The following is a 14,281-nucleotide window of genomic DNA, read 5'->3' on the forward strand; positions in this document are numbered from 1 at the left end:
GGCACTGCTCCCTCCTTCCTGCCCTGAGTAGCTCCATGTGGCAGTGTTGGCTTCCCAGCCTGCAGATGGGGAAGCAGCACACACCCAGCTGAGCTCCTGCCTGGGTAGCTGGTGCCAACCACATTTCTTTGGATTAAAGGAAGTAACAGCCTGAGGAGGAGGAAACTCCACCAGCTTCAGATGTAGTGAAGTTTATGATGAAATAAGCTGCACTGATCCTCTATGGTCAAGGAATTTGGTCACTCCTTGGCTGCAGGTGTGGGTTGAAGTGTAGGGGAGCACAGGATTGATGTTGGGTGTTGCTCCAACTTCTGGTGGAACTGCAGGCAAGTCCAGGGTTCCACAATGAGGAAGAGGGAAATAGCTTTTATAGGTGCTATAAATCTTCTTATAGGTGCTCCAAACGCTCTTATAGGTGACCAGTGACACATATGTTGGCATACAAAGGTGTCACTGGTCAGCCATAAGAAGGTTTGGGAGCTCTGACAGCAGGAGTGTTGTTGCTAAGGAAGTAAGGCTTTGGGTTGTGACTCCTTGTTTTAATTCTGCTTTATTTGGCAAAATTCCCCCAAACAGGAGTAGGTTCAGAAAAGAGTCCTCTACAAGGCATTAAGATTAGAAATATGATTTGTTGAAATAACTGACTCTTCCACCTCTGTTTGCTTGTGAGCCAAATCCTGGACAGAATTCCTTTTGCAAATAATTTTCCCTTTAACTCAAATGAGAGCAACACAAGGAGCTTTAATTCTCTGCCTGGTATCTAGTTAGACAGTCATGCTGCATTCATTGCTATGGTGTCTGCCCCATTGTGCACAGACTTTCAATTAGCCAGGCTTCTGGTTTGGGTTTTTGGGGGGAGTTTTTGTTGGTTTTTACCCTCATAGAAAACTCTCTCTTATAGCATGAAACCCTTTCATGCTGCCTGCTTGTTTTATTCTTGGGTGTAATGTGGCACAAGCAGTGTTCTGTTGTACTCGCAGGAAAGAAGGCAGTCTGTAAGGGAAGTGCTTACTTTAATAAATTGCAGATTTTTGGTACATGGGATATTTGTTCCAACAGTGGGTTTTGCACTGCCCAAAATTTCAGTTTCAATTAACTTAATTGTATTCAATAGGCTGAATGAAAAGATCTTAAGTAGCATGTGAGTCAGGCTTTCAGAATGAGTGCTTGTAGGAGGTGGCTGCTGCCTGCTCAGCTGATGCACAGGAGTCCTGAGTTTTGGAAGCAAAGGCATAGATCTACAGTGTGCACAAGCTGTGTGTCTTTGCTCATTTCCCAGCATATTTCAGGATAAAGGTCTGACATACATATCATACAAATGGTGGCACTTCGTGGCTGCAGGTGGTCGGTCTTTCTCTGCCTCCTTTTCCTCATGTGTCCACATTCAGATCCGCATGCACATCCTGTCTTCCCTCATAAAAACAGATACCATAATAAAAAAGAGGCTTTATTAAACTAATGCAATAAAGCCGTTTTCTTAGAGGATTTAAACACTTCATTTTTAATAATAAAAATCAAATTGTCATTGTTGCACCCTGTATAAGTTTTATTCAAATCAGCCTCTAAATGCTTTGTGCCTAAGGAGCTCTCTCCTGAGATGCATGTATTTTAGCATTAGTTAAATGAGTTTAAGAACAAGGCTCATACTCTGGCTGTAGGCACTGAATCTGGAGATCAGAAGATTTCTTCTAAATGAAGGACTGATGTGATGTGTACATTGGAGTGTACTGGGTGACTGACTGCTGGTCTCCCATTCATGGAGAGTTAGTCTCAGTCCGAGTCCATCAAGTTCTGAGGTTTGTAACAATGATACTAATGTAGCACCACACATTCTGACTATTGAGAAAGAAGAGCTGGTCAGGGAACAGGGTACAAAACCACTTTTGCCTGATGGAAATGGTGACAGAATGGATATGAAGGTGCTTGGTTTGGCTAACCACTCAAAATTTTCCACTGATTATCTAAAGCAATTTTGTTCAGCAAAATCGGGCTGGACACATTGCCAGGATAAGCATTTCTGATAGACTTCCAGCACTTCTGCTTCATATCCTAGCTGGAATTAGGAAGAGATGCAAGGAAATGGAAACAAAGCAGTGAGCATTTGAAAAGGTGCTTGAGTCCCAAGAAGCCTACAAGTACTTCATATAGAGGTTCTTAGAGAGTGCTGTGTATTTAGAGGCAAAGCGAAGCATTTCAGAATTGTTGAATGTATCTTGTTCAGCCCAGAATACAATACTGAAGGTGAGACCTGGAGTAAATGCAGAGAGGCAGAGAGATGTCATGGTAAAATCCTGCCTTGATGTGAGAAAAACACAGTGGGTGGAAATGCTTTACTCCTTGAAGGGCTGGGAGAAGTCAGTGCTTCTGCTGCAGAGCTCCTGGACTGACCTGCTGTCTCCAGCTTGCAGCTGCAAACAGCAGACAACTGTAAATATAAATGGTCATTTTAGCCTGGCAAAATCAAGTTTGTTGTTGTATGCTCAAGGTACAGTTATGGTGTAGTTTGGTAGAAATGTGCAGTTAATCAGGGCTTCCCTGGGTGCTTTTCATTCCATCATTCTTCCATGATGGAAACAGGCCTTGTGTGCTGAGAGGGGACAGGTTGACATCACTGACCTCTAAGATCCAGATGTTGAAATAGAATAAATCTCTACGTTTTCTCATCCTGCTCAGGGTCACATCTATCCCTGATGGAAAGCAGAACAGCTTTTCTATTGAGACTTGTCAGTATAAGTGCAGGGCTTAAAAGTACTTGGAACTCTAAGCACTGCAGAAGCAATATTTTTCTGGTATTTCAGCATTTTCTCTGTTGCTCTTGGCCATAGCTGAAGTATGGAGAGGCACAAATAGACTGAAAGTCTGAAAAAGTGTTTATGCTTTTTCAGTCTTTCATATATATAATTTCCTTATGCAGAACATATAAACTGAGGTTTAGCACATTAGTTGGGTTTATTTAAATTTTTGCCTCGGCCAGTGTTTTGATTGTCCAAAGCCTATTCTGAACCTCTTTAACTTCAGTGCCTGGTTTTGTAGTCAGATGGCATAGGTCGGTAAGAGGGAGAGCACGACTTCCATCCAAGCCATCAAACGTGATGTGTGTGAGGCCCTGTCCAGGGCTTGGGAGTGTCCTGCTGCCCTATGGCCCTGGACATCAAGGACATGAGTGCCTGGGCTGCACTCCAGCAGCACCGCCTCAACCCCAGACAGATTGCTTTTCAAAAGTTCCCACTGCAAAATTGTCCTGCCTTTGGTCACTGGTAGTGCAGTCTGCTGTCCCACTGAGATCTCACCGACACCCTTTCCAGGCCTGGGCAGCAGCCCTTTGGGAAGAGGGCACAGAGGCTTTGCTCACCTTCTGTGTGCTTTGCTCAAGCCTGTGTTTGCCTCAGAGGCTGGTCAGGTTGGTCCACTGGGCGTTGGAGTCACATGGAATAACATCCGCTCTACATTGTACTGCATCATCTCTCAGAAGCTGCTAAAAAAAAGATTAGATGCCAGTAAGGTTTGGGCTGTTTGTCCTGGAAATGCTGTAGTTAATAAAAATAAAAGAAGTTCACAAATGGAGTTTCATAGAAAAATGCAAAGCAAACTCCTGTGACAGTGACTTTGCTGGCCTGAGGGGACTGCATTTCAGCTAGTTTGAAAAAACACGGTCAAAATTACTCCTGCCTTAAATAGATTCAGTGACTTTTTTGTTTTGATTGGACATGTGCTTTTTTTCCCCACCACAGGTATTATTTTCTTAAAGTCAATTATGGATCCAATGTGTAATTTTAAAAATAGTGCAAGTTCCAAGGGTAAACCAGGCTCTGCAGAGCCCTTGTCTTAGGATGATCACACCCCTCGTTTGCTAGCACAGCCTGTGTGAACATTAAACTTCATCAGTTGCCTCTTCAGCAGCCGGTTTAAAAATGATGCAGAGGAGTGGAAAAGCAAAGATATTATCAAGCTACATGTCCTAAAATGTATCCTGGGAGCTGTGTTCTATGTAGAAGATCTGTTTAGCTATTTAAAGTTATACTGAGACTTTCCAGTCCCTGAAGATGATCTTTTAGGTTTGCAGAATTGGTTACTCTGCAAACTGCCAATTTTTTCATTTTTATTTTTTAATATGTGAGATGGAAGTAAGTTGGAATGAGCTAATTTAGCCAATGGAATTTTATAAGAAATCTATGAATGCTGTGGGTTTCCCTCCCTCACCCCCTCCAGTAGAAACATAATTTGGAGAAATGAAAACAGTCTCTGGCTGGCTTTAGGGCTTTCTCAAAAATAGAAACAGTAGGGTTTGTCTGGCTGGGCCAGTTTCCTCACCACACACCTGGTGTATATCACTTTAAAAAATACATTATGCCTCATTAAATTACAATTAAATGAAATCATGATCATTTGTTTTTCTGGAAGGAAGATGTTTTGCATATTGAAAGCCTAATTTGTTACAGGTGACAAAAAGGCTGAACAGATTATTTAATATCACTTTATTTTTTATAATGTTGCTCACTGGTTAGTTTGCGTATACTTCAGTAGCTCAGAATTATATTATTGTCAACGTTATTGCTCTCAAGACACTTTATTTTATTATCCTCCCCTATCACTCAGCTATCTGCTGCTGCTGTTTACCACTGTTGTTGTTTATCTTCAGTTGCAGGAGGACACGAGATTTGTCCCTCATGAGTCAGTTTTCTTATTAGCTCTCCTGCTGTTTACATGGTTCCTAAGCTGCCAAAGCACTTAGAGGAGCTGCAGAAAATCCCTCCTGGCAGCCAGATTTCCTACCTGTGGGCCTGGAGTGGGGCACGGGGATCAGGGCTCACCCCTGCCAGCGCCTGCTGTGTCGTGGTGCCGGGGAAGCAGCGATTCCCCCTGGAGCAGGTGCCTGCCGATGGAACAGGCGTGCTGCAAAACACTGCTGCGTCCCTGTAGCAGCTCAGGCTGAGACCCTCATGGGAGCAGGAGCGCAGGCACCAAATCTACTGCATGATAAATCAGAGCCTGCAAGCGCAAGGATTGGTATCTTGGAGCAGGTGCCTGCCTTAGAGCAGAGGCTCCCAGCCTGCTGATGGAACAGGCGTGCTGCAAAACACTGCTGCGTCCCTGTAGCAGCTCAGGCTGAGACCCTCATGGGAGCAGGAGCGCAGGCACCAAATCTACTGCATGATAAATCAGAGCCTGCAAGCGCAAGGATTGGTATCTCAGGCAGTGAGATACATCTTAGTGCTATGAGCAAGCCGCTCGTACCTGTGAGCCTCTGATTTACATACAAAGTCAATGACTGCATGGAAAAGTAATTGCTGGCATGCTTTCACGTATGTTTCTGCTCTCCATTTTTGAAATTGGACCATAAATTTTATGAGGCTAAACTGGGAGGGAGAAAAAAAAACTGCCTTAGAGTCAGCTACGGTAGCTTTCAGGTCCCTTTCTTTCATACTAAACTCATTAATTTTTGAAGTTGAGTTTTTATTTTAAAAAGAAGTTTTCCATACATATCCTTTCAAAGACACTGGGAATTAGAAATTTAGAGAATCGGTGGAACCAATATTTCCTTTATTTACTGTATTTAAAGAATTTTTCACTGACTTCAGGGGAAATTTTAATAAGGACTTGCATTGTTCTTGGAATCATGCAGGTTGCAGCTTTAAGCTCCTATAGGTACATTTTTGGTTAACCTTCCCCAGCCTATGAGCCTTTCAGACTTTAGAAAGCTTTTCAAAATGTCCTAAGCTTCTCTCAGAGGTGGTAAACCCTGAAAAAGAAGCCAGGTATGAGCATGCAGTTGTGTCGAGGTCACACAAAATACCAGAGGACAGCCCAGCACTGCTTGTTCCCAAAGAGCAGACCTTTTCCACCAGCCAGCTTCTCCCTCGCATCCAACTTCTGAGTGGTGCTAACCATGCTTCCATTCCCAGCTCCACTCCTTCTGGTGCCCACACTACTCATTGCAGAAGAACATAATTGGAAGTGTCTCAGCTTGATTATGTAGGTGAGGAGCTGAAAAGATGGAGCCTGCCTTCATGTTGTGTGTGGAGCTTGCTTAGAGTGCTTGTGGTATAAACTCTGCTGAAGTGAAGGTTTCACATGTGTATTTTAGTCTGGGTGCTTAATTGCAGATAAATGCAGGTCAGTTTGTTTTGTCAGGAAGACTGGTAAATAAGGTCACAGTATATACTAAAAATGTTGGCATTTGGTTAATTGGCCAACTGTAGTGGCAGTGCTTTTAGCAAGGCTTTTTGAAGGAGGCTCTCTGATATGGAAGAAAATAAATGAAAACTAAATCTTACAGGGCTTGGGGTATGTGGCTGCTTTCTAGTAACATTTTTCTGATGGGAAAGGAGTAAGCATTGCCCGTCCTTGGACCTTTGCCTGGGTCCTGGCTGTGAAGTAGCTGCAAAACACTGGTGTCAGCAGCCACAGCGGGGCCGTGTCGGGGCCTGCGGCGTCCCTGTGCTGCTGACCCGCTCCTCTCCCAGAGCAGGCCAAGGTGAGCCCTCCAGCTCCCGCTGGGATTTCACAGGGCTTCTGTGGCCAGCGTTCCTGGGAGCAGCGGTGCAGCCTCCGGGTGACAGGAGGGGAGCGGGAACGGCGTCAGATGGCTCAGGGAAGCAGACTGGCAGAATAGCCTTTTGAAATAATGAGCACATTGAATTGAATATTAACAGTAAGGTATCTTTCTGCTATGTTATGTTAAGATGTAAGTAGCCTTGATGGACAGAAATGCTCCCTCTCTGCTTCCTAGCACACCAGTACATTAAAACAGGTATAGTTCAGAAATTTGCTGTTCCTGCTCTTCGGAATGAAGTCCCAGTTTGTGAAGTGTCGGATATGAGGGGGTGCCTGGGGGAAGCTGGTGGCACACGCTGTGTCCTTGGTAGTTTCTGTGGGCCCTGATCCAGACTTGTGTGCTGTGCCTTTAACTTTTAGGTAATCCGTGGAACTAGTGAGTGCAAGGGCATACTCTTACACATAAATTTAATCCCATCATTAGAATTAAACCTCTTTTAATGATATTTTCATCTCTCCAATTATTTTATTTTTTTACTCTTTATTTTTTAGAAATGCTGTGTAATGACTTTTGTAAAAGCTAGATTAATATGGTGTTCATTCACAGTTGCAATGTGAAGCCTGTGGTATTTTAAAATGAGGCATGAAGGAATGGGTTAAATCCCTAAAGCTAGATTCGGAGGTTTTATTATTGCTTCCTTTTTCTCCTTTCAGAAATGACTGTCCAAACTGAAATGAGCGGACTGTAACATTTTTCTTTATAAACCTCCTGCACTGTTTAAATGTCGAAAAACTAAATTTACCAACCTTGGCAGATTTGTCAAAGATGAACAGGATTGCCAAGCGCTCCCAGCTTCAAGTAAAAAGAGAAGGAGAGAGAGAGATCTAACAGCTCCTAAAATATTTGCAGCAAGCACCTGGTGATAACTGCAATTTCTTCTAACCAGTGCACCTACCTTCCTATCCAGCATCTCCATACTCAGAAGCTTATTACTGTGCCAGAATAGGACAGTCCCAAAATAAACCCCAGCCCCCAGAAGACAAACACTTTCCTACAAAATATCCCCTCAGGGAGAGCCCATGAGATTCTGATGTAGATTCTCAGTATTGCAACCCAGCTGGTTACACTAAACAAATTTCTAAAAACCAAAGAAACCCATCAACGCATGACTGGCTTTTTTGTTTTTTTTCTCCCCCCCCACCACCAGGGTTTGTTGTCAGAGATCCTGCGTAAAGAAGAAGACCCTAGGACAGCTTCCCAGTCCCTCCTGGTGAACTTACGGGCAATGCAGAATTTCCTCAACTTGCCTGACGCGGAGCGGGATCGTATCTATCAGGATGAGAGAGAGAGGAGTATGAACCCAAACGTGAGCATGGTGTCTTCAGCTGCCAGCAGCCCAAGCTCCTCCAGAACACCCCAGGTAAGATGCAATCCCTTGCTACCTGTTTGTTGTCCAGATAATTCCAGGAAAGGAATGTCTTTCCACCCTTGCCCTGTCTGTTGCTCCCCTTGACCAGATAAGTTGTGGAAAATCTTTTGTAAGGTTTTGGAATGGCTGTTAAGAGACATTTAGTGGATGTCAGCAAGACACTGTGATGATCACTCTTGTCTTTAATCAATGCCATAAGGCAAAAGAGTATGTAATGTTAGTGCCTGAAGAGTGCATGTGGGCATACACACTGGCTGTGTTTATATATGTCCATTAAATGGCTATTACAGAATATATTATGGAAAGATAGTGCATGTAGCTTTTTACCTGTGTCGATTACCTTCTTCAGAGCACAGGGAATTTCTGGGCTTCTGGTTCATATATGTTGCCATAAAAGTGTCTAGTGAACAGAGGTTGATAGTGCATTAAATAGGTGTTGTTAGAAAATACTGTGCTCCTTATTCTGCATAGGAAATCACAGTCCCTGCGTTAGAGGTTTTTACAAGTAAATGTCTGAGGTACAGAAAGTGGAGATGGACAGTGTGCTGGGAAGGAAGATGATGCTTACAGCTCCCAAGCAGCTGTTTTCTCATTCACTTAACTGTACGTGTTTATTAACGTGCTGTTGCCGCCCACTCTTCCCTGGGTAGGTTGTTCTTTGCACTAAGAAAGAGCATCCACAAACTACGCTGTAATAGTCATCCCCCCCTTGTACCAGGCTGATGCAGTCCCACACTGTACTCTGCAAAGTGAGGGTCCTTGCACAAGGCTGCTGATGAATTCCTGTCAGGACATTTGCCTGACTTGAGTCTGAACTTTCTAACAGTACAGACGTGATGTGTCAGTTCTAGCACTTTAGTAATGTTTAGTAAACGGGCCTGTGTAACCCTTCTAATAATGTCAATGATCACTTCTCATTGGATTCTGTAGTCACAGCTGTTAAAAGTAAGTAAGCAAGCAAGCACTGCTGGGGGGAGTGAAGTTTTACATTCAAACTGACCATCCTTAGAGAAGGTGTGTTGATTTTGTAGAAACTGTTGAGGTTGTTCAGTTTAACCCAGACAGGTAGGTGCACTTCACCGAATATGTGATGTAAAGAACTGTTTTCACTGAAAGCAAGCTTATCCTGCCAGCCTAAATTTGATACTGAATTTTCATTACATGGGAAACTCATTGTATGCTCCTTATCTTTTTTAATTACCTTTAAGTGAAAATAAATATATATAGGTATTTTAATAATGGGTACACTTTTTTTGCTATTTAAGTAGTGTAGCCACTTTCTGCATTGGTATTGATTCATTAAATAATTAGCTTACTCCTGCTTACATTTATTGCAATAGGTTTTGTACTAGAATCAAGCACTGAAAGAAAATTGAGAGTTTAGATGCAGTCTGGTGAGAAAAAAAAATGGGATCTCTTGCCCCATTTCATTCCTGTGTTGAAATACGCCATTTTTCCATGCTCTAGCCGCAGCCAGAACATGATTTAAAATAAAGGAATTTTTTGCCTGCCTTTGTAAGAGCTAGATGTTGCTAGAAAGCCGTAATCTAGAAGTATAAACCAGCACATATTTGCCTTATTTCAGCTTGAAGAATCCGATAGAATTTTGTGAGGTTTTTAATCAGCAAAAGCAGCACACAAAGGTTTGTGTACCCAGTGCTTGCCTTGTGCCCGCTGTGTAACATTTCCCCAGTCCTCAGAGGGCCAGCACCAGTCAGCACAGGTGCTGTTTTGACAACTTGGACACCTCTGCAAATGAGGCTCTTCCCAGCTCCCGGGCAGGCAGCACGGCTACTGCGCTTCCCCATATGCCTGCTATTAGTTCTGACGAGACAAATGCCGTCCTCGCAGGCAGCACGGCAGTTCCGGCAGCGCCAGCTCCCCGGGCAGCTCTCTTACCTCCCCTGGAGCCGGGTGCTTTGGGGCAGCAGTGGTAGGAGCTGTAGCAGCCTTGCAGGAACTGTGTCAGTGTGCCAGAGAAGGTGATGGAATGGCACTTGGAAACACGGTTTCCATAGATACCGATATCCTGCGGCGAGGCTTTTGGGATTGAGTGTGCTGGGTAGGAGAGGAATGGCAGATACCTGTGGAAGTGCTGGGGCTGTCATGCAGGCCAGTGTAAGGGCATGCAGAGTAACCCAGCTCGGCTCTCCCTGCCTCTGAGCCAGCCCCAAGCCACCCTTTTGTGATATCCCTGGCTCAGGACCTGCCTCAAGGCGAGAATGAGAGATTGATCCAGCAAACGGGGTAGAATTGCTGTGGAGATGCTCTGAGCTGTTAGGAGTTGTTGTGTGCACACAGAACCCCAGCAGTAAGGGGCTGGGTTGCAGTGCTCAGGCACTGTGGTTGCAAACACTTTTTTTCTTTTTTTCCCCCCTGTTGGCAATAGGATGTTTCAATAGTGTCAAGCTCCTTCTTAATATCAAGACCACCTTTGAATCTAGACTTCTAACATTAAATACTTTATTTTAGTGACTTTTGATTGGTATTTGCCCTTCCTGTTTTGGTGATTAAATAAAAAATGGTCCAGCTTTTTTCAGGGTGTGCAGGGTAGACTTTTTCCTGACATGTGGCTGTGGACCTAGAAGTGTAGGAGACCTGTGCAGGATGGAGTTACATTTTAAATCTTTCTTTTACATGCCAGTTTTGTTCTTCTCAGGATCTCAGACATCATAACAGCCTTTGAGGCCATGGTGACCTCAGCTGCTGTGCTAGCCAAAGGCTCCAGTGCCTGGGAAGCCTTTTTTATACCTGACAAATCTCCATTAAATGAGTCCTGACAGACTTGGACAGTCCTTCTCCTTTCCATGAATTCTTTGTTGTTTTCTTATATTTCCCACAGTTGTCCTAACTCTCATCTATCTGTAAACATTGAATTTCAGAGCAGGGTGTCCCTGTGGGTCCCTGTGTTGCACTGTACCCAGCTCATGGCCTGTGGATGGCAGTGGTTCAGCGCTGGCCTCCTGGGCCATGGTGGCCATGCTCTGCCCCAGCTGCTGTCCAGCTGCCTCTGCCTGCACACGGGGCTGGCCTCAGGGAACAGGGAAATCTGACACCCTTTCTGTGTATGTCCTGCCTGTGACAGGCAGGGAGCAAGCCCAGAGCAGTGCCTGATGAGCCTGGAAAGGGAGAAGACACAGGTTGGTTAAGGCTTTATCTGGAAGTCGTAACGAAGAATGATCAGTCTAGTGTGTTATCTTAACTGATTTTGGCTCCATTATTAATGTGGCCTCCATACAGAAGAGATGTCAGGAAGAAGAAGATTTGGAGGACAACAAAACAGAAGTTCAGAAGGTCTGTTTTTGCCTAGTTAACCTTCCTATTAGCAAATAAACATTTGAGCATGTCTGCCTAGTTAAAAATTAACATTAGATGTACTCTAGCAGACTTCAACTCTGACACAAAAACGAGATCCATCTGAAAAGGTTCACAGTTGGGCCAAATATGAGAGTCACTGGGGTGTATGGGTGGTTTGGATCTATTGGGAACTGTGAGCTTTGCCATTTAGGTTGTGTTCTTTCCTAACACCTTTATGTCTCAAGACAAAACAGAGGTTTTATATCGGTAACCCACATTTCCCTTAAAAGGTCCCTTAAAAGTAAATGAGATCTGTCTCCAAGGGGCAGCTGGTGCTGGGAGCACTCAGTGAGCGTCACACCGCCCTCACTCCCTCTCCTGCCCGTGCATTCTGGGGATCACCAGTCCAGGGGCTTTACAATTGGCATCCTGTAGCAGTCTTCTGAACTGTATTGGTAGAAGCCTTGCAGGGGTAGTCCAGCCCAGGGAAAGCACTGGCAGCATCCGTTATTGTCCTTCATTTGTCACAGAAGCTGATGGGAAATCATTCAATTAAAAGGAGTGCAGTGGAATACACAAAATCTCAATATGAGTTTAGGAGAATGAGGGCAGCACATCAAAGGCATGCCAAAGCCCAGCTTTATGAAATGATTTTTTTTTTTTTCATTTCCACTGATTTCCTAGGTGAAATTAGGTGACTGTCTGGCTAGCATAATGATGATAAGGCTGGGAAACCATACATACTCAAGTGACATACGTATAGTTTTAATAAAGGATGAGGGAGACTTGAGGGAGTGCATTAAATTGAGTAATAATTTATTATTTAGAGACCTCTACCCATTTACTCATTTTTTCTGGGAGAATTGGCTCTTCCTCCAAGGTGTAGGCTACTTTTAGAGAGAGGGGGAGAAGGTAGAGCCTGGTGGCTGTGCTGCAGTGGCTGGCTGGCAAAGCCAATGTCAGCGTGTGCCTGCAGCCTGGTGCCCCAGCTACCTATCCTGTTGTTGAGCTGCTCAATAAACATGCTGGGAGAGGGAGAGGGGGAGACTTGACAGGGCCTTGCATGTCCTATAGGAATGCACTGCAATTATTTCCAATCACAATTAACCTGATTAGAATAATGGACAGGAAGTGTCCCTCTGTAGCTAATGCAGTTTGGCATCAGCTGACTGAAATCCTTTGATAATTTCTGCACAGATGGCTGGGCTGAAAGCAGCACTTTTTTAATTATTATTTTCATGGTCTCTTGGTAGGCCAAAACCTCGACACCAACAACAGACCTCCCCATTAAGGCGGACAGCGCCAACGTCAACATCACAGCTGCCATTTATGATGAGATCCAACAGGAGATGAAAAGGGCCAAGGTATCTCAAGCTCTGTTTGCCAAAGTGGCTGCCAATAAAAGTCAGGTGAGTGGTATAGGGGATTTCATTGTTGTGGGGCTTTCTGGGGTTTTGTTTTTAAAGCAATCTCTGGGTTCGGGACTAGATCCATCTCTTTCTCCCACCAATAAAATTACATCTGTTCTTACAATAATAATAATTTTCATCTCTGGGGAACCTGTCATGTTTGGCTTTTGCCTGCTTAAGTGGTTTCCTTTTCCCTTTTAAAAGAGGCTGTGGACAGGGTCAGTTCACAGCCAAGCCTTTTCTCCCCTTTTGTACAAACATGTCTGTCTTTTCCCACGTGTGGTATATAACTTACACCTCTGCTAGTAGGACAAGGAACTTCCAAAATGGTGGTATCCTACTCATTCAGCAGGTAATGAAATTTCTTTCTCAAGTGGTTAACTGAGGGAAGGCAATGAGAAACAGCATATTAGGCAGGTGTTTCCTTTTTAGCATGTTGTATGTGCTGCATACGGTATTGCCATGTGAATAATTCACATTGGATCAAATCATTTTTACAAAAAGGCATGAGAACGCACTGCAGTGAGTTCTGACGGATTAGTTTCTACCTTGGGTGTAAAAAATACATGTGAGCAAACTTAGGTTGGGGTGAAATTCTTGAAGAGAATCCATTAATTTAAAAACTTCATCCAGCTCGTTAAAAAAATATAATGCACCAGAAGGGATTTTGTGGAAAGGAGGACAGATTTTTTTGAAGGGCAGCAAGTGGATTGGAGATTGTTGGAAGGAATTGTTTACTCAGTTAAAAGAGCTGCTTCTGATCCTGGATGAAATTATTCAGTTCAGCAAGGAGAGGGCATCAATACGCACACAAAAAAATGCACAAATGTGCACGTGACAATGAGACAGTGGGATAGAAGTATCTAGGTGCATGCACTCTGAAAAATGCACACTTCCCTCTGTGCAGGAAAACAACATTATAGTCATTAAAGCAGATGTAAAATAAGCGGCTGAAAGACGTATAAAGAAAGCATCAAAGGCTATCAAAGCACATGTGAAAGCCTTGTCCTTCTTACAGGTATTTGTGTCCTGACACATGGGGATATGATTAATTTTTCCTTCTTAATGTAATCATTTATTTTCTTTGTGTTTTGTTTTCTCTTGTCAGAGTAGAGGGGTTACAGTCCCTCTACCCCCCAAACCAAATCCCAGGCTCAGTATGAAATACATAAAAGGAAAATACCATGGAACCCTCTTAAACTGTTAAATGCATAAAAATCTCATGTACCACATGGCAAAATATAATGAGAACTGGAGCTGTTAAACGAATAAAGCTGTTAAAAGCATAATGCCACTTGGCACAACTACTGTGCATTTAACGGTTTTCCACTGTGTAATAAATGACATATGTGGTAAACGTGCAGTAAATATAAAAACTGCACAATTGATTTTGCAAACGTGCCCCTTATTCTTTGCTCCATGCAGATATCAAAGTTCCACCCAGAATCCGGACTGGACAGCTTTTAATAAGGAGTGTTTTAACACAGACCGAATGCCAGCCTCTCTGAGGTTTGGCTTAAAATTGCCTGCAAGCTTCCTGTCATTATACCCAGAGGCTTCTTGAAATAGAGAGGGACTGAACCACCCAGCAATAATTTGGGTGGCTCACCAGCTTTGGTCTGTGCCAGCTTGAGTGCACTTCTCTGGCAA

At 43.7% G+C, this 14,281-nt stretch overlaps 1 protein-coding gene across 1 annotated transcript in view; it reads left to right on the top strand.

The window, feature by feature from the left end:
- The window catches only part of SATB2 (SATB homeobox 2), a 128,520-nt gene that overhangs the window by 79,344 nt on the left and 34,895 nt on the right, over positions 1–14,281 (top strand). Inside the window, exons 8-9 of the mRNA XM_041473489.1 lie at positions 7,704–7,916; positions 12,476–12,631. Of these exons, the coding sequence (XP_041329423.1) occupies positions 7,704–7,916; positions 12,476–12,631 (369 nt within the window). The remainder of the gene's footprint in view (positions 1–7,703; positions 7,917–12,475; positions 12,632–14,281) is intronic.

The sequence above is a fragment of the Pyrgilauda ruficollis genome, unplaced genomic scaffold (genome assembly GCF_017590135.1).
Source record: "Pyrgilauda ruficollis isolate IOZ18807 unplaced genomic scaffold, ASM1759013v1 scaffold3, whole genome shotgun sequence".
NCBI lineage: Eukaryota > Metazoa > Chordata > Aves > Passeriformes > Passeridae > Pyrgilauda > Pyrgilauda ruficollis.